The sequence below is a fragment of the Centroberyx gerrardi genome, chromosome 6, assembly GCF_048128805.1.
Source record: "Centroberyx gerrardi isolate f3 chromosome 6, fCenGer3.hap1.cur.20231027, whole genome shotgun sequence".
NCBI lineage: Eukaryota > Metazoa > Chordata > Actinopteri > Beryciformes > Berycidae > Centroberyx > Centroberyx gerrardi.
In genome coordinates this window covers 27,933,282-27,952,664 of record NC_136002.1, presented here as the reverse complement: position 1 = coordinate 27,952,664, position 19,383 = coordinate 27,933,282, and the positions used below count along the sequence as shown (strand labels likewise).

At 44.6% G+C, this 19,383-nt stretch overlaps 3 protein-coding genes across 4 annotated transcripts; 2 read left to right on the top strand and 1 right to left on the bottom strand.

The window, feature by feature from the left end:
- The first annotated feature begins 1,446 nt into the window (after window positions 1–1,446).
- ehd2b (EH-domain containing 2b) lies at window positions 1,447–6,440 on the top strand. 2 transcript variants are annotated; one of them, XM_071912516.2, is made up of 6 exons: window positions 1,447–1,715; window positions 1,916–2,092; window positions 3,216–3,313; window positions 4,045–4,457; window positions 4,646–4,810; window positions 4,973–6,440. In XM_071912516.2, the coding sequence occupies exons 1-6, from the start codon at window positions 1,495–1,497 to the stop codon at window positions 5,519–5,521; spliced, it is 1,623 nt and encodes a 540-aa protein (XP_071768617.1). In that variant the 5' UTR covers window positions 1,447–1,494; the 3' UTR covers window positions 5,522–6,440. The 2 variants fall into 2 exon arrangements, with proteins under 2 accessions (XP_071768617.1, XP_071768616.1); XM_071912515.2 differs by having other exon boundaries at window positions 3,216–3,331.
- A 2,209-nt stretch (window positions 6,441–8,649) lies between these two features.
- nup88 (nucleoporin 88) lies at window positions 8,650–11,315 on the bottom strand. The gene has a single exon (XM_071912532.2). The coding sequence runs from the start codon at window positions 11,312–11,314 to the stop codon at window positions 9,155–9,157; it is 2,160 nt and encodes a 719-aa protein (XP_071768633.2). The 5' UTR covers window position 11,315; the 3' UTR covers window positions 8,650–9,154.
- An 82-nt stretch (window positions 11,316–11,397) lies between these two features.
- Window positions 11,398–15,021, top strand: psmd8 (proteasome 26S subunit, non-ATPase 8). The gene is made up of 7 exons (XM_071912518.1): window positions 11,398–11,524; window positions 12,248–12,320; window positions 12,440–12,542; window positions 12,642–12,807; window positions 13,069–13,169; window positions 13,490–13,601; window positions 14,105–15,021. The coding sequence occupies exons 1-7, from the start codon at window positions 11,420–11,422 to the stop codon at window positions 14,240–14,242; spliced, it is 798 nt and encodes a 265-aa protein (XP_071768619.1). The 5' UTR covers window positions 11,398–11,419; the 3' UTR covers window positions 14,243–15,021.
- The last annotated feature ends 4,362 nt before the right edge of the window (window positions 15,022–19,383 follow it).

The following is a 19,383-nucleotide window of genomic DNA, read 5'->3' as shown; positions in this document are numbered from 1 at the left end:
TAAAATGTAGTTATAACCAGATTGATACAGTGGAAAGTGGAGTCTTGATGGGATTCTATCAGTACAACAGATCACAGTTTAGAGGTAGAGTTAATGCACCAGATAAGTTTATGTAAACTCTTAAATTTACAGTCTTGTATACAATGTTGTTCCATTGGTTTATTTGGATACTAAAGTGTGATTCCCCTGGATTCTAGTTGCTCATGCAGGCTAGAAGGGTTAGCTTTCTTGTTCCAAGTCCAAAACTGTGTTGCAATTGTGGTGCACAAACCCACAAGGCATTTTCCACCATCCTTAAAGCTTAGGGATTGCTCCCAGAGCCTAACCCAAACCATTCATACTCATGGAAAGCGTGTAAATCAACTCTTACTCCTATGATATGGCTGGTACATTACTTAGTTTTTATGACACTTCTGCGTAATGGCGGTCAAATTAGATATAATGTGTGTCCTCCAGATCTCCAGAGTTCGCCATTTTGACAAGAACTCTTTGCTCATTGGTCTTGTGACATGTCAGGGATTGTTGCCCTGTCTCCTCTGGGCAATTTGTTTTTTCTTTCAGTTCAAGTGAGGTTTGTAAGAGAGCAGCTCTCCACAGATGAGTTAATGTCTGCTGATGTGTGTCTTATCTTTCTGCCCTTGTATCAGTCCACTTCTAATAAGCAGGGACAAAGCTGTGAGCTCTTGGACTGTATCACCAAACAGCCATATTACTAAGCCTTTCATACCTAATCTAGAGTTGCTGTCTACGCAGAGTGAGGTAAAAAAAAAAAAGAAAAAAACAGACAGATCACGACAAATGGGTTGAATGTGTCTGTGCATGTATAGACTACCTCAGTGTGTGGTGATCGGTCTATGCTGTCCCTGTTTCATTGTGTGAACGATTGATAATCATTCACACATTTATCGTTCCACTGAGAAGAACCACTGGGGAAAAAGGAATGTCTTACTCATTTCACTGTAAAGAAATGAGCTGTGCCTGGGCAAATCTGGACGCTGGGCTGGGTTTGCGTGTTTTCCAAAGTGAACACGAACTTTTTCCAGGCATGCACTGACAATGCTCTGCAGTCTCCTGTGGGCTAAAGCTTTCCCCAGATTCCACGTCCATGAGTTCAGACAAGGGCAGCCCCTCTTCACTGCACTGTTAAGTCTACTTTGATCACCGAGCGGTTGGGCATTAATACACTTTTACCATTTGGATTGATCTCTACGTGTCTTTTCTTCTTTTCTGTCTACATTTCAGAGACTTTTAGAAGTCAGTGTGGTGACTCTTTTCAAAGGGGAAGACAGTCTTCAGACGAAACATCAGCCCTATCATTCCTTTCAGCGTGTGCAGAGGTGGTTCCAAGGACAAGTGAGCAACGTTCACAATAAATACAGGAAACACCTGAAGGCTTTCCAAGGTTCGACCACAGGAAATATAGCTATAGACAGAGACACAACTTGGGCACTGATTTTTTTTAAGAAGCTCCCTGCATTCCATTAGTCAATCAATATGTCACGTTGGGGGCGGAAAGATGTGAAGAAGACGCCTGAGGTGATCCGTACTGTGACAGAGGGGCTCAAGTCCCTGTACCGTAAGAAGCTGCTGCCTCTGGAGCAGTATTATGGTTTCCATGACTTCCACTCCCCCAGCCTTGAGGATGCAGACTTTGATAACAAGCCTATGGTGCTGGTTGTGGGACAATACTCCACAGGAAAGACAACCTTCATCAAGTAAGACATTACAGCTCAGCATCAAATACTTAAAATATACAAATCTATGAATTTAGTTTGGACACAATAGTGTGATCGCTATGTTTATCTAGGTATCACAAGTGAAAAACATAAATTGCCCCAATTTATAACTAATGCTCTCTAGATGTACTATTCAGTGCAAGTGAACTAACTTGCACCGCTGCGTCTGTGACTGACAGGTATTTACTGGAGCAGGATATTCCCGGGAGCAGGGTGGGGCCTGAGCCCACCACTGACTGCTTCACTGCTATCATGCATGGAGATGTGGAGGGCGTCATCCCTGGGAACGCCCTTATTGTCGACCCCAACAAGCCCTTCCGCAAGCTTAACCCCTTTGGAAATACCTTCCTCAACAGGTGAGTGCAGGGACTCCGTTCACACTGTATTGTGTAATGATTCCACCGAGGGAGCCAGCCAGATAAGGATAACAGTGTGAAATGGAGAGGCTGTGTGAGAGGACCCCGAGAGGGAAGCAGAGCAGGGAAGGAGAGATAACAGAAAATGTGCGCCAGTTTTTTGCTCCATGGAATTTCAAGTCCCTGTGCCAAATTTCAGAGCGGGGAGGCACTTGCCTTATTTGTGGAAAAATGGAGAAAGGGAGCGATATCACCCGAGAGGGTGATGAAAGCTAATGTACTCAGAAGGGAACTGCAGTGTGCACAAGTTCAAAGACAAGGTCAGAGGGCTCTACAGCCCCTCGGGCAAAGTCAAATAAATGAAGTCACAGACTTGGGCAAGTTTAGGGAATCTGTATAAGGAACATAACACTCAAGTTCTTTCCCCTGCTCTGTTTAGTGTCTGGGCTGCCAGTTTTCTATGTGTATTTTTTTCCATTGATGTAAACTGTAACAGAATCATGTTAGTCATGTGTTTTACAATAGAGGCCAGTCTGTTGCTGGAGACATGCTATGTGCAGAACAGACAGGCCAGAAGTGACAGGAACACACAGAGCTCCTGTTGATAGTGTTCCACAGAAAAGGCAGTAAAGTTCTGACAGCAGTTTTCCAGGGGAGTCCCTCTCTACCTCAGCAGGGTGTGTTTGCGAGCGTGTTTGCGTCTCTCCTCTTGCTTTGACTTCCTGTTCTGGGAACCGGTGGGCTCGTTAAGCTCATAAGCTACAGGAAGTGCTGGTGTTGTTCTAAGCCACACATCGTTAGCGGGCCTTATTGTTTGATTCTGGCAGTAGTGGTCATTTTCCTTCAGGAAGCCCAGAGCATTGAGAGGCCTGCTTCCACACAATGGCCTGCAGTGGGAGGGGAGGGGTGTGGAGGGGGCAGCTTCCAATCTGCTCCTTAGATCACATTTGCTTCTATGATAACAGATTGCCCCATTTCACATGATTCGCATTCTTTCCTTCCATGTTTTTGAGGGAGTGTTTAACCAAATCTGACCTCACTGACCCTGGGTAGATGTGAACTCCAACTTGTGCTGTATAGCGCGTGTGTGTGAGTGTTCCTGTGTCTTGCTGATGAATGCCAGGTTCCAGTGTGCCCAGCTGCCCAACCAGGTCCTGGAGAGTATCAGCATCATCGACACACCGGGCATCCTGTCCGGCGCCAAGCAGAGAGTGAGCCGAGGTGAGAAAGGTGGCAAAGGTGAGGAGAGGGCATGGGGGGCCTGCAGAGACACATCCCTGAACCTCAGCTCACAAACTCATCTCCTTTGTCACACCTGGCTAACATGGGACCGACCTGTTCTGTCACAATAACACTTGGCAGCAGGGCAAGCGCAACTCTCAGCAGTACATAGAGCAGCAATAAAAACGTAATAAGGAACAGAGAGAGCACAAAAATGCCATCAGCGCATCTGGAAGAATGTACTGCTGAGACTAAATAATCTTCATGCATCATCATCTATCTATAGTTATTCACTTTTCTATTCATCCACCCTTTGTTCAACCCTCACTTAAGTCAATGTGCATGAGCAACTAACAAGATTACATTAAGATCGTGTTGGTACAGGTGAAAACAAAACCTCAAAAGTATGAAACTATGTTTGTTAAATTATATAATTAAATGATAGCCCATTTCTATTTTATTCTAAGTCAAGGTCTTGTTTTCTCATGATGGTATCATGTCTAAGGTTGAAGCTATAGAAGGTGACAATCTCTTCTGAGGCCGATGAAGGCAGGAATACAAAGGTGTTGTGGGTGTGACAGACATAGATGAGAGGTGTGAAGGGTTTGTGTCTATGTTGACCTTCTCCCCTCTCCTGCCGTGTGTGTGTCTGTCTCTAGTTCTGTGCGTATTGCACACTGCACATTTAGACGTATGAACATCTTAGTTATGCAACCCGTCTGTCCGAACAGGCTATGACTTCCCAGCTGTGCTGCGCTGGTTTGCGGAGCGCGTGGACCGGATCATCCTGCTGTTTGACGCCCATAAGCTGGAGATATCTGATGAGTTCTCCGAGGCCATCGGTGCACTGAAGGGCAACGAGGACAAGCTGCGTGTGGTGCTCAACAAGGCCGATATGGTGGGCACCCAGCAGCTGATGCGTGTGTACGGCGCGCTCATGTGGTCCCTGGGGAAGGTGTTCGGCACCCCGGAGGTGCTGCGCGTCTACATCGGTTCCTTCTGGTCTGAGCCGCTGCTGGTTCCCGATAACCGCAGGCTGTTTGAGCTGGAGGAGGAGGACCTGTTCGCCGATATCCAGAACCTTCCCCGGAATGCGGCCTTGCGCAAGCTCAATGATCTGGTCAAGAGGGCGCGTCTGGTCAGGGTGGGTGACTCAGTGTGCATGTGTTTTTCTGTCTTGTCAACATGTGTTCACTTAATGTGTATTGTAGCAGTATAGTAATATTATATAAGTAGTGTTAAAAACTAAGTGGATTCAACTACTGGTTAACCTCTGCTTGGTCGATAAGAGACTTTGCATTTTAAAAACCATCATGCTTTTCTGTATCCCAGGTCCACGCCCACATCATCAGCTATCTGAAGCAGGAGATGCCCTCTGTCTTCAGGAAAGACAATAAAAAGAAGAATCTGATCTACCAGCTGCCAGTTATTTTCTCCAAGATCCAGCTGCAGCACCACATCTCTCCTGGAGACTTCCCAGATTGTACTAAAATGCAGGTGAGTCTGAGACTGTTGGAACATCTTGTGTGCAGTTATGTAGTAGGAGTTTTTTAACAACACCATTACACCTTTAAAACAGTACAATGCCATTGAAATGTCCTCTGTTTTAATCCTACTGGCTAATAAATATTTTTGGTCCTTCCTTGTTATTTTCTTAAGGAGCAACTGATGGTTCATGACTTTACCAAGTTCAAGACCCTGAAGCCTAATCTGATGGCAGCTCTGGATGAGTTGCTCTCCACTGACATCGCCAAACTGATGCCCCTCCTGCGGCAGGAGGAGCTGGAGGCAGGGGACCAGCCAGGGGTGCAGGGTGGAGCCTTCCTGGGGACCCGCGGTGGGCCGTTCACAGAGGGGGACCCCTTTGCTGTGGAGAATGGAGAGAGATGTGAAGAGGAGGAGGACTGGGTGGTGACCAAAGACAAGCCCAAGTATGATGAGATCTTCTACAACCTCGCTCCCAATGAGGGGAAGCTGAGCGGCACCAAGGCGAAGGACTGGATGGTGAGCACCCGCCTGCCCAACTCGGTGCTGGGTCGCATCTGGAAGCTGTCAGATGTAGACCGCGACGGCATGCTGGATGATGAAGAATTTGCCCTGGCCAGCCACCTGATTGAGGTCAAGCTAGAGGGCCATGGTCTACCCCCTGAGCTCCCAAGCCGCCTGATCCCGCCCTCCAAGCGCAGGCAGAAGGGTTCAGATGCATAGACATGTCGCTGGAGCTGAGAGAGACTCTCCTCTAATGGCTATCACACGTATGCTACTGTTTTCTATTCTATTTGTTTTGTTTTTCCCCCCAGACCCGTGTCAAAATACTATGCGAGTTGGATTCAGGCTGATTTTCTGGGACTGATTTTGATCTTGCACAATGGAACATATTTAAGCGTAAGGCAATCTAGGCAAGCTATTGAGGCTAAAACAAGTGCTCAGTGCAAAAGATTTCTATTAAAAAGTCACCCAGGTCTGGTTGCTTCTTCTCTTTGGCGCCCTGAAGTTTGCTTTTATAATGTGCTTTTAAAAATATCTACTTTAGTGTTTGCTGAGCAGAGGTAAATAAAGGCTGGCGCACTCTTAAGCAAGCAGTATTCACCACTTGTATTTACAATGTTCGAAAGGATACAGAACAAAATCTTTCTGTATTAAATCTTTCCAATTTAACATTCCTACAATGACTAGACCAAAAGTGGCACAGTATTATATTTGGCGATAAAGAGTAAGATTCTGCCACTTGATGCTCTGGTCATTCCAATGAGGGTATGATCTTGTACTGTAGTGAGAGACACCGTTTTTCTAATCATGTAGAAAGACTTCTTTTTGCTCGACCGATGTATTTGAAGCGTTTTCAACACAAACTGCCAATGCAAATCCAATAACCCTGAATGCGTTTTACTTTAATGCTTTACATGCCACACGATTTTCCGCCGTTTTGTGCATCCACTTTATATTTTGTAATTATTGCTGTTTGTTTTGTATGTAGAGGAACAAGACCTCTCTGTTGTATAAATGAATGTCACATGCTATGATGAAATTTTCAACATGACTGATTTATTACTGACTACTGTACACAGCTCCACCAACTGTTCCCATGTTAACTATTATCATAACCAAATAAAATGTACTGACTGTGGGTTGTCTGTTTTGTATCTCTTATTTAAGCAGTGATTTAGAAATAGTTTGAAAGAATAGTGAGCGAATAGTGATTCTACAGTATTACATAAAAATATCTATATTGTATATAGTAATACATTCAAATACTGAAAGTTAGTTGAGAGCATTTCATTTGGCTTTCCTTTCACATGCTTTTCTTTTATATAATGCTCAGTTGGTCTCTCAGTGACAGATCAGATAAACAGTGACTCACACTCTACTCTGCCAAATCCCCATACCACCATTTTCCATGGCTCTCCCGTCTCGCTCCCTCTATCCATCGCCCTTTCTTTCCCACACATACGCACACACACACACACACACACACACACACAACACACACATATACACACAATTCCATACAGTACGCACTTCCTTATCCCTTTTCAGTTCTGTGTTCGCACTCTCTTTAACCTACCAGCCAGTATATGTTTTGGTTTTGAGCTTTATCCTATGTAAACTATGTGGTGTGAGTACCAGTGTGTGTCCGTGCGCAGTCTGTGTGTTTTGCATGAGGCTTTCAAGGTTTGCGAAAAGAAGGGGTGGTCTCCCTGCCTCCCTATTCCACTCCTCCATGGAAAGAAACACAAATGAGAAACAGAGGCAACCCACCCCTTTCCTCCCTGCTCTCTGGTTTACAGTGTGACTCAGTTGCGAAGAATGTGGTGGGCTGGCCCGAGAGTTATTAATATCTCCTTTTCTAGGGTCCGCTAAGTTTCCTTAGGCTCATGCACAGTATCTAGACACTGTACCTTTATGAAAGAGATTAACAACATCCCCCTATTTGGAGTGTTCCTGACCCAGACCTACAGTAAACCACACCCTCTCCTATGTAGCTGAGTGTGAGAAAGAGAGGCAGAGAAAGATAGAAAATTGCCAGGTAAGATGACAAGAATTCACTGAGACCGGCAGAAATGTTTTTTTGAATGTCTCTTGACCGAAAATGAACTTTTCTTCTCTTATACTTGCTAATCAGTGCTTGCAAACCCATTTTAGAGAGTGAAATAAATCAAATATCCTAAAAATTTCCCCACAGCAATTTGAACAGCGTTTGCCTATTACACAATTAGGCCTTACCGAGTCATATGCCAACTCCACATTTGTTGCACAAAAGCAAAGCAAGAGCTTGGATGGAGCTACACAGTACTGCCACAGAAATGGGGCAAAACTCACACATGAATACAAGCAGCCTACGCCTAAGCTACAACAGAGGACCATTAGCAACATCAGACACCCCCAACAATGAAGCTTACTCAACTAAACCGGGGTCTCCATATACGTCACACAGTGTTTACGTGGGGAATTCCTCACTAAGGTCCCTGCAGTGGAAGGAAAACTGAGGACAAGTCTGGAGATGGGCGACCCCTGGTGGACAGAGGAATCCTCACATTACAACATTAAAACACTAGTGTCATAGGCTCCATCTGTCAAAAGCTTGTTTTTCAAAGATGTAGGCCTATATGTCAGTTGATGCCAGTTGTAATAGATGCAGACAGTCACCCGCAACCCTTGCCCATATGTTTTAACTTTGCCCAAAACTCTCAGTATTGTGGTCACTTATTTTTGATGCGTTTTCTAAAATATTTGATAGACATATAATCCTTTAAGAGAGCTTTTGGCATTCAAAAAGAACACAACACCTTTTTAAGTGCACAGTTAGATTGTATGGCTTTTGCCACTCTTCTGGTGAGGAGACTGATCTTATTGAGTTGGAAGCAAGCCTCCCCTCCATCTTTCAAACACTGGGTTAGAGATACATTACAGTTTCTAACTCTGGAAGAAATTAGATATACTGTAAAAGGTTCTTCTACCAAGTTCTACACTGTATAGCAGCCATTTACCGATTACCTTACAAGCCTTGTATAGTCACTGCTCTGGTAGGTTGTTGTGGGAACAATACCTGATGTTTATTGTAATGGCCATTTTTACTTTTTCTTTTTTGTCTCTGGGTGTATGTATTGCTTAAGTTAAAAGTTGTAATTTTTTTTATTTTTTTTTATTGTTTATTGACTGTTGTTCTGTATTATTTTGTCTTTTCAAACAAGAAATGGCAATAAATAAACCATGAAAAACTGTAGATGGTAGGCTGGAGGCACAGATTTAGTCGGATATGAACAAAGACTGCCTTGACATCAGTAGTTCCAATCAGAGAGAAAAACAAAACAAAAAAACAAACAGCCATTCCTAGTTACACAGAATTTTAAAGTTTATTTTATATCCAAAGAAGTAAGCAAACCATGTCGATTATAGTAGCTTAGTAAGCTTAGATTGATCCATATAAAATATTCCCCATGTTATCTTCCCATTCCACACAATGTACATTCTGTCCTTCTGACCAAAGCACTGATTCAAACCTTAAACATTTAGAGAAAATTCTGTAAAAAATATTCAACCAATGTCATGCAGGAACTGTAGGGAAGCTTATTTTATCCCTCAAAGAGACAAACAAGACATATTTAGTAGAAAAGATAGGTTACATCCATGTATATAAAATATATCTCATGTCAACTACCCATTCCACACACGACACATTCTCTTCTTCTGACTAACTGATTCTAGCTTCCCAAAAAAGAATCAGTTAAATGTCAGATGAGGGCAAATTTCGTCATCGACTATATTCAAAAGAGCTGCTCAGTCTTTTTTTCTTCCAGTTGTCTGCAGAGCAATGAAGCCTTCATTAATGTCTGCAGAGTCTTAGAAACTGAAATGGTTCTTGATGTCCTTGATCTGCTTCATCATGTCAGCGATTTGCTCTCCGTGTTCTTTGAGGACACCTTGAACACACTTCTTCTGGTGGGCGTTGAGCGAGACCGTCGTCCTGGCCGGAGTTACACCCTTATCCACCTGTTTCTTCTGGTACTCCATCTTCATGTTCACCTGTTTGATGCCGTTGCCCAGGTGTCTCAGCTGGTCGCTGATGGTCTGCAGCTCCTTCTTCATGTCCTTCTCGCTGTCTGACAGGACGGGCAGCTGGCTGCGCAGGCTACCGAGCACTTTCTTCACCCTGTTCATGATGGCTTCCTGCCGATACTTGGCATCTTCATACTTATCCGCCAACCTCTCTGCCGCCTCTCTCAGACTCTTCCTCTCCTCCCTGCACAGAGCCATCTCCTCCAGCTGCTTGTTCTTCTGGCCCGTCAGGAGTTTCACCCTTCTCTGCATCTCTTCGCGGGCCATGTCCTGTTTGAGGATGTACTCTTCTCTGAAGACCTGCGTGGCTCTGCTGAGGAGCTGCAGGCACTCTGGAGGCGGCGTCGGCGTGTCCTTGTCCCCCGCCCTCAGTACGAGAGGATTGGTGGAGCTGCGTGCCAGGATGTTGCGGATGTGCTGCTCGAAGGAGTCGTCGGCCAGTCCGCGCAGGGGGGAGCTGGCAGAGCCCGCACCCGGACGGGAGCAGAGCAGGGGAGGAGAGGGGGGCCGAATGGAACTCAGCAGGGGCAACAGGATACACTCGTAGGTGCTGGTGATGCAGATCATGGTGGCGCCCAGAGAAAGGTCTGATACAATCAAGAAGCCGCGCACCGGAGCTGACTGACTGGTTGACAGTGGTCTAGTACAAAGGATGTGCTCTACAATACAGCGCTTCTCAGCCGCCAGCTCCTGGAGACTGTCCTTATCCTCCTCGTCTGACTGGAGGAACTTGTGCAGCTTGTTGAACCAGGTTAGCCCCACACTGTGTACCCCTGCCTCGTGGGTGCAGTGGTACCTGTGCTGACACAGGGGGTCTCTGTGCAGTCTGATTGGGCAGGTGAAGTCCAGCTCCTGGGGCTCCTCATCCTCTCCTGTGGCTACTTTGAGGGTGAGCTCCAGCTCCACACACTCAAAAACATAGAGAGACGGCACTGGCTCCGCGCCTCGGATCCACTTCTCCACCGCCCCTGTGTCTTCCTCTTCCTCTGACTCCAGCACCACACAGTGATAGAGCGTACCCGTTTCTGTGGCGATTACCAGGATGTTGGGCACACAAGGCAGGCAGAGAACTGCGCAAGCATCATAGCCGTAGTTGTCTTCTGCTGCGGGGTACATGGGGAGGGGCCCGATGGGTTTACTGAGACCCAAACCACTTGCCTGGTTAGTGTAGCTCAGGTAGGTCTCCCCATTCTCGTACAGGATATATAGAGGGTAGACCAGCAGTTCTTTGGAGCACTGAGCTGCCAGCTGCCGAGGGGTTGACGACACTGGTCCGAAGTCAAACGCCACTGCTATCTCGCCGAGAGATGCTGCGTAGGAACGCACCGGAGCATGGACACTGCTGTCGTCCTCTGACTGGGAGACAGACAGCACTTTGGCCGGAGTCTGGGGCGACTTCAAGCCATAGAACCGGATGCTGTTGTCTGAGGTGAGCAGCACCAGGTGGGGCTCCTCCGTCTCGCTGGGGTACCAAGCCGCCTGCCGCAAGCTCACTGACGCCGAGCTGGTGAAGAAGCGCTCGGCCACGGGGATGGTCTTGCAGTTGATTTCGCTCCGTCCGCCCTCGAACTCGGACCTCTTGCCCCACCGCTGCGGCAGCTCGAGCACCGAGGCTCCCCGCTGCCCGATGAGCGCGACGTGGTGCTGCGTCGGACTGAGCAGCACCTGACAGACTTCAAAGCGAGGTGGATTGATGCACAGCAGAGTCTGGTAATTCCCGCTCCCACGACTCTCCTCCGAGTTCAGCTGTCTCAAATTGGTTGTGTGAAACGCGCGGTCTGCGTCGTTCCACACGAAGAAGTCTCCGTTCAAACAGAAGGTAAGGTTTTTAGCAATCCTTCTGTCATTTGCTTTGGGTTCTGAATCAAGCTTCTCTCGTAATTTACTAAAAATATTATGATTTGGTAATTCACTCAGCCAACGCTCTCCAGCAAATGCCGCCATCTTGATCTGCCGTCTGAAAGCAAGCAGCGCATGGCAACACTAGTGTTTTACGACAATAATTTAACGTATTCGGGTGGCCGGTGTCGTATATTTTGCAGAATCACCATGGCGTTGAAAGAGACAGCGGGGCTGTATGAAACATTGAAAGCAGAGTGGAACAAGAAAAACCCAAACCTGAACAAATGCGGAGAACTTTTGAGCAAACTTAAGGTAGAGCTTCATATCTAAGTAGCTATATGTTTTGTGTGTTTTTTTAGTCGAACCACGACACTGTTCAGGAAGACAAGCTAGCACTGTTAGCTTACTTAGGCTAGTTACGCTAACGTTAGATTGTCATACAACGACAGTAAAATGTGCAGATGATATGTAACTCATTGCTAACTATATGCCGATGTTTGGGAAATGAATCTTTCTATACGATTAGATGATTTCACCCAGACAGGTTTGTGTTACGACTGTAATGTTGCTTTTAGAGGACAAACCCCACCGTCTTGTCAATGCTAACGTTTGCTAATGGAACCGTCCATAGCGTTAACCTGGAACTGATATTTCCCAAAGAAACGTCAGGAGTCAGGACAAAAGTTAGCTAATAGAGACAGCATTTTGGCCCTTTAGCGCTTTGTCATAATTTCTTACCTTACTGGTATGATGGGCGTTTGCCTGTCTCGGTGTAATCGTTTACGCAACATACTAACATTACAATAAAATGTACATGTTATTGTGAGCTAACTTAAAAAGCCGCTCTGTTAGCTGCGCTGTGAGGTGATGTTTTTTTTTCGCCAGTCATTGTTGCAGGTAGAGTTGACAGCAGGTTTGAGTCTTTGATGTTATCATGTTTTGTCATGACTAAGCATTAGGCCTACAGAAGCATCACACTGACTTTGCATGCCAAGGCAATGTTGTCGGAAAATAATGCCAAACTTCTCGTTACAGATTTCCTTATTGGAGTTGAACTTCTTGCCTACCACTGGGACCACACTTACTAAACAGCAGCTCATTTTAGCTCGTGAGTATTCGTGGTAATTCAAGTTGATTGACTAAGCTTATGTTTTTACTCCTGGCAAGCCAGTATCAGGGCTAAACCAAAATGTCATTAATTTAGACAGCTTTCTAACTATGTTTCAGGTGATGTTCTGGAAATTGGAGCCTTGTGGAGCATCCTCAAGAAGGACATCCCTTCCTTTGAGAGATACATGGCACAGCTCAAATGTTACTACTTTGACTACAAGTAATGTAACCTTTTCACTTCCGTGTGCTCTCAGATACTGTTAAATATCAGTCACTTGTGTTTTCTGACATCCCTCCTTCTCTTTCCCTCTTCACCAAGGGATGAGCTGCCTGAAGCTGCCTACATGCACCAGTTGCTTGGGCTGAACCTGCTCTTCCTGCTCTCACAGAATCGTGTGTCTGAGTTTCACACAGAACTCGAGAGGCTGAGCGCACGAGACATTCAGACCAACGTATACATCAGACACCCAGTTTCCTTAGAGCAGGTACTGCAAATTACCCTAGAATATTGCATAAATATAAAATTTCCGATGGCAATGTTAAATGCTTTTTCTTTTATTCTTTTTTTTGTGTATAAATAAGCAAAGGGTCCTGTAGAATTCACCAATACCTATTCCCTTCTTTTTCTATTTTAATTACATGTAATATTAGAAATATATATTTTTCATTGCATGTAATATCTGAAAAATATCAGTTAATTCGTGTTTAAGTACCATGGTTTTTATTTCCTCTTCTATTCTTTTCAGTACTTGATGGAGGGAAGCTACAACAAGGTATTTCTTGCCAAAGGAAACATCCCTGCTGAGAGCTACACCTTTTTCATAGATATTCTGCTTGACACTATTCGGTAAGGATTGCTATGGTAAACTATTTTGACACTCTTTGCATTGACAAAGTCCTCTGCACATGTTTTATAACCTATGCTCTTCTTGGTTTTTGTCTGACAAAATAGATAAATGTAGCCTAATGTTTCTGGCTCCCTGGCGTGCTCCTTGCCATATTATCAGGATATGTTGTTCCAGGGCCAGTGCCTGTTGTAGTTTGAAATTTCACCTTTATGTGCATGAGCTGGTGTTCATGATATATGGATTTGATTATACTGTAATCGGCAGATATGAAGAATAAGACTATTTTCATTGTCTTTAAATTGTGACCTTTGTGTTGCAGTGATGAGATTGCAGGTTGCATAGAGAAGGCGTATGAGCAGATCCAGTTCAATGAAGCCACCCGCGTGCTTTTCTTCAGTTCCCCAAAGAAGATGACAGAGTATGCCAAGAAGGTACGTATGTTTTCATTTGGGAAGTGAACTTTAAAATGATGGGTCGTTTTTTGGTCATAATCTGAATATAGAGATTGAATTGAAACAAGAATAAAGCATTAGATTTCTCTGGTGTATCAAGATAAATAGAAAAATGTTATATTTGTATAATTCAAATTTAACGGGAGGGGAGATGAAGTCCATCGCCTGGGTTGTAGGCCTTCTACAGCTGACTCAGCATAGTAGGTTCTATGCTCATTGGTAACATTAGTATGTGTGAAACATGCATCTGGGGAACCTAGCGTAATCTTGATACTGACCAATATGCACAAATAACACAAGTTGTTGCATATACGATTTTGGTTGGTTGGCTGCTTCCTTTTGGGTAAAGTATTTAAACAACTGAAGGCTGTTAAATTGTTCCTGGTATCATGAAAAAGCAGTTTTAATGTCATTGAAACAAAATTACCACACAAAGCTGATTCTCCCCCCCCCCCCCCCCCCCCCCCCCCCCCCAATTTCAGAGGGGATGGAGTCAGAGCCCAGATGGCTATTACTCTTTCACCAGTCAGCAGCAGCGGACGGAAGAGGTGACCATCCCCTCCACAGAACTGGCACAACAGGTCATCGAATATGCACGGCAGCTGGAAATGATTGTGTAATCCGCCCCCAGGAACACACTCAAACGTGTACAGACACACACAGCCGATACAGTATACATCCAGGCAGCTCAAATGCAGTCTCGCTGAGGGATATGGGCTCATTTGTTGGTCAGATTGGTCAATTTGTTGCCCAAACTTCAAAAATCAATCAACATTTTGTTTCTTAATTCTTAAACTTTCCTCATTATCTGCAGGTCTGGCAATGTGTTTCATTTTAAAGGATAGAGGTTCCTAAGTAAACAAAGTGTCACTTATGTGAACAGTCTGTTTAGTAACTTCTACATATCTGCCTTTTTGAAAGAAATTGGAAGGTTTAAGTGCTGGACTTAATTACTGTATCTTACCCAAGTTGCCATCTGTCCAGCATTTAATATTTCGTCATTTATGGGTCTTTGCCAGCTTATAACAAGAAAACAAGAACTTTAAGTCCAGCCACTGCATTTGACACACATGGTTCTCGGTTCATTAACAACTACAAGATTTTGTTCAATCACCATCCTGTGATTGTCACACAAAACTACCGGCAAACAGCTTTTCCCCTAATATAAGCAAACTCTTTTTGTATACAAAGTTCATTTTCTCCTTAGTAGTGCTCACAGAAATGTATTGCCCTTGCCTTGTATCCTAGCAACTGACGGAGAATTGCCATTGAAGTTTGCGAGTGTTTTCTAAATGGTAATGTCTCGTCCTCCCTAGATGGTTTGTAATCCAATTGATCTGGAAATGCAAATATTTGTCTGAAATAAATGATACAGAATAATAAACTTTTTTTTGAACAATTGTGCATTTTAGTTTTATTTGATCAACAACTGTAGCTTTCTTTGCAAACATGCCATTTAGACAGGAACTTAACTAAAACTGTTTTCAAAACAAATCATTGGTATGTTTGAATAATGTCAGTCATGGATATTCTAGATGTCTCCTGTCACTGGCGAGAATCCCATCCCTCTTGCCTCTCTCTGTGCCAAACAAGCTGCAAGTGTTGCCGTGGTGACCCAAGGAGGCTCACACAGGTAGTTCCGGCTTACACTGAACCTGTGAAGGGGATGGGAAAAGTAGTAATTTACTGATTTTACCAATGAATTAGGACAGGGGATAAGAGAAACGATGGGAAAGAACAAGACGATTTGCACATAATCTTTAGACCAGTGACTCTCAACCTTTTTCATATCAAGGACCCTATTTAGTCCACATTAGGGCCACGGACCCCCAATTGATGAGATTTTGTCTCTCAGACCCAAATCTGAGAATATTCATGATTTTGTCCAGAATTCCATGACTATCTGTATTGTAGGTAGAGAGATAACAGTTAAACTATGATCAAAATAGTCATTCTTCTACATTCTCTTATTGTGTTAACTTGTAAATGAAATAATGGTGAAGTTTAACAATTCATCAATTTGCTGCGGACCCTCTGTGGTCCCCGGACCCCACGTTGAGAACCACTGCTTTAGACATCAGCAGTGTACCATGTTTAACAGTTTGAAGTTTGATGTGTAGCTCACCACTTTGTGACGTTTGGTGGCAAACCTGCTCCATCGTTGTGTCGGCAGCGTGACTTGTGGGAACAGGAATGGTTCACGGTGAAAGCGTGCCAGCGCCTCTCGAGACGGGCTGGGGGTTCAGGAGCTAGAGGTGGGACAACAGGTGGCTCCTCTGGTTTTTCTTTCTTGTCCTGCCCAGCATTCCCATCTATCTCTTCTTGTTTATTGACCTCCTTTTCTGCGTTCTTGTATTGCTCTTGATATAATGCTCTGGATTTGCGTTTTTTTTTCTTTGCCTTAACAGTATCTGGTAATTTAGAGTCCTTAGGTTGGCACTGGGCTTTTAACTTGACATTTGCATCTGCAGCTGAGGTTGGTGGGTGGTGAGTGGTTAATTCGGCAGCATTAGTCAAGGTAGTTCTAGGAATGCCCTCCACTACTGGTGCTTGTGGTTTCAGATTGACTTTTGGCATGCAGGATGAGGGGTTCCCATTACCATTTGTGTCATAGTCAGCTTTGTTAGCTTGAGGTATTTGGTGTGGCTCATTGTGTTTCTTTACTTTAGTGGCAGTGTGATCTTGCTGCTGTGAACTCTCTTGCACACAGGCGTCAGGTTCTTTAGTTGTTTGTAGGTAGCTCTTACTGCCATCTCCTGGCTGAGCCTTTAACTTGTTTGCATATATTTGCTGTAGCCTCATTTTGATTGCTTTAGCACGGCTGCTCTCTGAGTTGGGCGAGGAGAAAACTTGACAGCTGTTCACTGCTGGCACTTTGCTGGCACCGTTTTGGGTGTTTAAGCGGTCTTGGTCTGGTGCTTTTGCCTGAGCCTTCACCTTTGCTCCCGGTTGTTTTTCTTTTGGCATTTGTGTTGAAGGGGCAGGCGGCTCTGTAGAGGTGTGAGGCTTGGTGGCAGGCACTTCAGCAATGGTTGGTTTTGTGGGTGTGCTCAGCTTTTGTATACTGGGAGTCTTGTGTAGTGACTGGCACGTTTGGGCAGCGCTGGCATCATTTGCATTAGGGGGATCAAAGGTGGTTTGTTGACTTGATTTTTTGATCTTTGCTTTCATCTGTGCCTTTGCTTCTTTGCATGCTGGGTTTACCTTAGTTGTTACGCCTTTGACTACGTCACTGTAGGTTGGTCTGTTAAAGGCCCTTCGCATAGCCATCACTTGTTGCTCTGTAAACTCAAACCTGGTGAGGGTGACAAACAGTTCATCAAAAACGGTTACCCATTAGATCTAGGGGCTCTGACTGCGTATGACTGTATTGGAATAAAGAGTCCACTGACACATTTTCTAACTCTCATTTGATACAGGATGGGTTGTTAAGGCCCTTATGCTTGTAGTACTGTAGAATGTATTTTTGAAAAAGGCTAATGACACGATAATTTAGTCAATTATTAGTCACAACCAGAGAATATGGAAATTAATAAATACTTTGTGGCTAACTAGCGAGCAAAATATAAAGCACTGTATATGAAAAGAGTTTTTTTAACTGGCCATGTATGTTAAAAAAGGGGAAGGATCTTTAAAAGGTTGAAGAGATTGTAGTTGAAAGTCATGCGATGGGCCAAGCTTACTGATGCATACTAAAACAGAATTTTAATGTAAATAAAGATCTCACCTGAATTCTGCTTGTGCCAGAGTGTTTTTGCTCAGCATGTCTGCTACTTCTGAATTATCAGTGGATTCTGGGATGGCCCTAGTGCACGTGTCACGAGGTGCAACAGTTCTTGCTGTCAGCCAGGATGCTGTACTTGGTAAGTCGACAGTGGGCTTAATTCGGAAGGGCTTTCGTGCCGGAGCTTGAGCTTCTTTAGGGGAGTTTTGAGGGCGTACAATCTGCTGTACCTGTGACGCTACCTCAGTGGTTTCCGTTGCTGCAAGGATCTGCTGTGGTGGTGTGAATTTTCTAGGTGTCCATTGTGGAGTGAGGCCATGCTCCTTGTTTTGTTTTGTAGATGGAATCGGAACTGTAGTTTGTGGTGTCTGTAATGGCACCGGTGTAAACTTTGGTAGGATGTCTGACCGTTTAGCTTGAAATTCTCTTGCGTTTGGGTTCAAATTATATAATGGCCATGCTGGTGGTCTTGGAGGTGTGGCCTGTTCTTGATTCAGTCTTAAATGTGTTGGGTTTTGTTGCTGTACTGATGTTGTAAGTGTAGCCTGTTGTACTGATGTTGCAAGTGTAGCCTGTTGCTGTACTGGTGTTGTACGTGTTGTCTGTTGTACTGGTGTTGTAAGTTTAGCCTGTTGCTGTACTGGTTTTGTAAGTGTTGTCTGTTGTACTGGTTTGGCAAGTTTAGCCTGTTGCTGTACTGGTTTTGTAAGTGTTGTCTGTTGTACTGGTGTTGCAAGTGTAGCCTGTTGCTGTACTGATGTTGTACGTGTTGTCTGTTGTACTGGTGTTGTAAGTTTAGCCTGTTGCTGTACTGGTTTTGTAAGTGTTGTCTGTTGTACTGGTTTGGCAAGTGTAGCCTGTTGCTGTACTGGTGTGGTACGTGTTGTCTGTTGTACTGGTGTTGTAAGTGTAGCCTGTTGTACTGGTGTTGTAAGTGTAGCCTGTTGTACTGGTGTTGTAAGTGTAGCCTGTTGTACTGGTGTTGCAAGTGTAGCCTGTTGCTGTACTGGTGTTGTACGTGTTGTCTGTTGTTGTTCTGGTATTGTAAGTGTTGCCTGTTGTTGTACTGGTTTTGTAAGTGTTGTCTGTTGTACTGGTTTGGCAAGTGTAGCCTGTTGCTGTACTGGTTTTGTAAGTGTTGTCTGTTGCTGTACTGGTTTTGTAAGTGTTGTCTGTTGTACTGGTTTTGTAAGTGTTGTCTGTTGCTGTACTGGTTTTGTAAGTGTTGTCTGTTGTACTGGTTTGGCAAGTGTAACCTGTTGCTGTACTGGTTTTGTAAGTGTTGTCTGTTGCTGTACTGGTTTTGTAAGTGTTGTCTGTTGTACTGGTTTGGCAAGTGTAACCTGTTGCTGTACTGGTTTTGTAAGTGTTGTCTGTTGCTGTACTGGTTTTGTAAGTGTTGTCTGTTGTACTGGTTTGGCAAGTGTAGCCTGTTGCTGTACTGGTGTTGTACGTGTTGTCTGTTGCTGAAATAGTCTTTTAGATGCAACCGGTGGTTGTGGTGGGATGTCTAGCCGTTCAGCTCGAAATTCTGCAATTGTGTTTAAACCATGAACTGGCCCAACGGTTGGTCTTGCAGGTGTAGCCTGTTGGAGCACAGGTTGTGGAGGTGTGGCCTGTTGCTTCACTGGTCTTGCAGGTGAGGTGTTTTGTTGAGTCAGTCTTGCAGCTGAAGTTGGATATGGGATTGATCTCACTAATGGGTGAACATCCTGTGAAATCTTGGCAGCCTTGTGAATGTTTTGTTCTCTGTTTGCAGGGGCAGCGAGAGAAAACTGGGGCATCCTTGTTAGAATCGCTTCACTCCCATTGCTGGGTTCCTTTGGAGATGCAGCATGTTGAGTAGGACACACTAGTCTCTGACTGGTGTTGGCAGTGTAACGGAAGGGTCGCGTTAAATCATTTGCTTGGCCACGGTTAAAGCCATTTGAGCTGGAGGGAGCGGGGGGCTCTGTAGAGCTGCTCCTATTAGTCTCCTTTGAAGCTGCTGCCTCTTTTGCGGCCCCATTCTCAATGTCATTACGGGGTGAATCCTTT

Coding starts and splice junctions, on each gene's coding strand:
- ehd2b (XM_071912515.2), top strand. CDS start 1,495: ATGTCACGTTGGGGGCGGAAAGATGTGAAGAAGACGCCTGAGGTGATC. Junction 1,716..1,915: donor GGAAAGACAACCTTCATCAA/GTAAGACATTAC, acceptor TGTGACTGACAG/GTATTTACTGGAGCAGGATA. Junction 3,332..4,044: donor AGGTGAGAAAGGTGGCAAAG/GTGAGGAGAGGG, acceptor CTGTCCGAACAG/GCTATGACTTCCCAGCTGTG.
- nup88 (XM_071912532.2), bottom strand. CDS start 11,314: ATGGCGGCATTTGCTGGAGAGCGTTGGCTGAGTGAATTACCAAATCAT.
- psmd8 (XM_071912518.1), top strand. CDS start 11,420: ATGGCGTTGAAAGAGACAGCGGGGCTGTATGAAACATTGAAAGCAGAG. Junction 12,321..12,439: donor ACAGCAGCTCATTTTAGCTC/GTGAGTATTCGT, acceptor ACTATGTTTCAG/GTGATGTTCTGGAAATTGGA. Junction 13,170..13,489: donor ATTCTGCTTGACACTATTCG/GTAAGGATTGCT, acceptor TTTGTGTTGCAG/TGATGAGATTGCAGGTTGCA.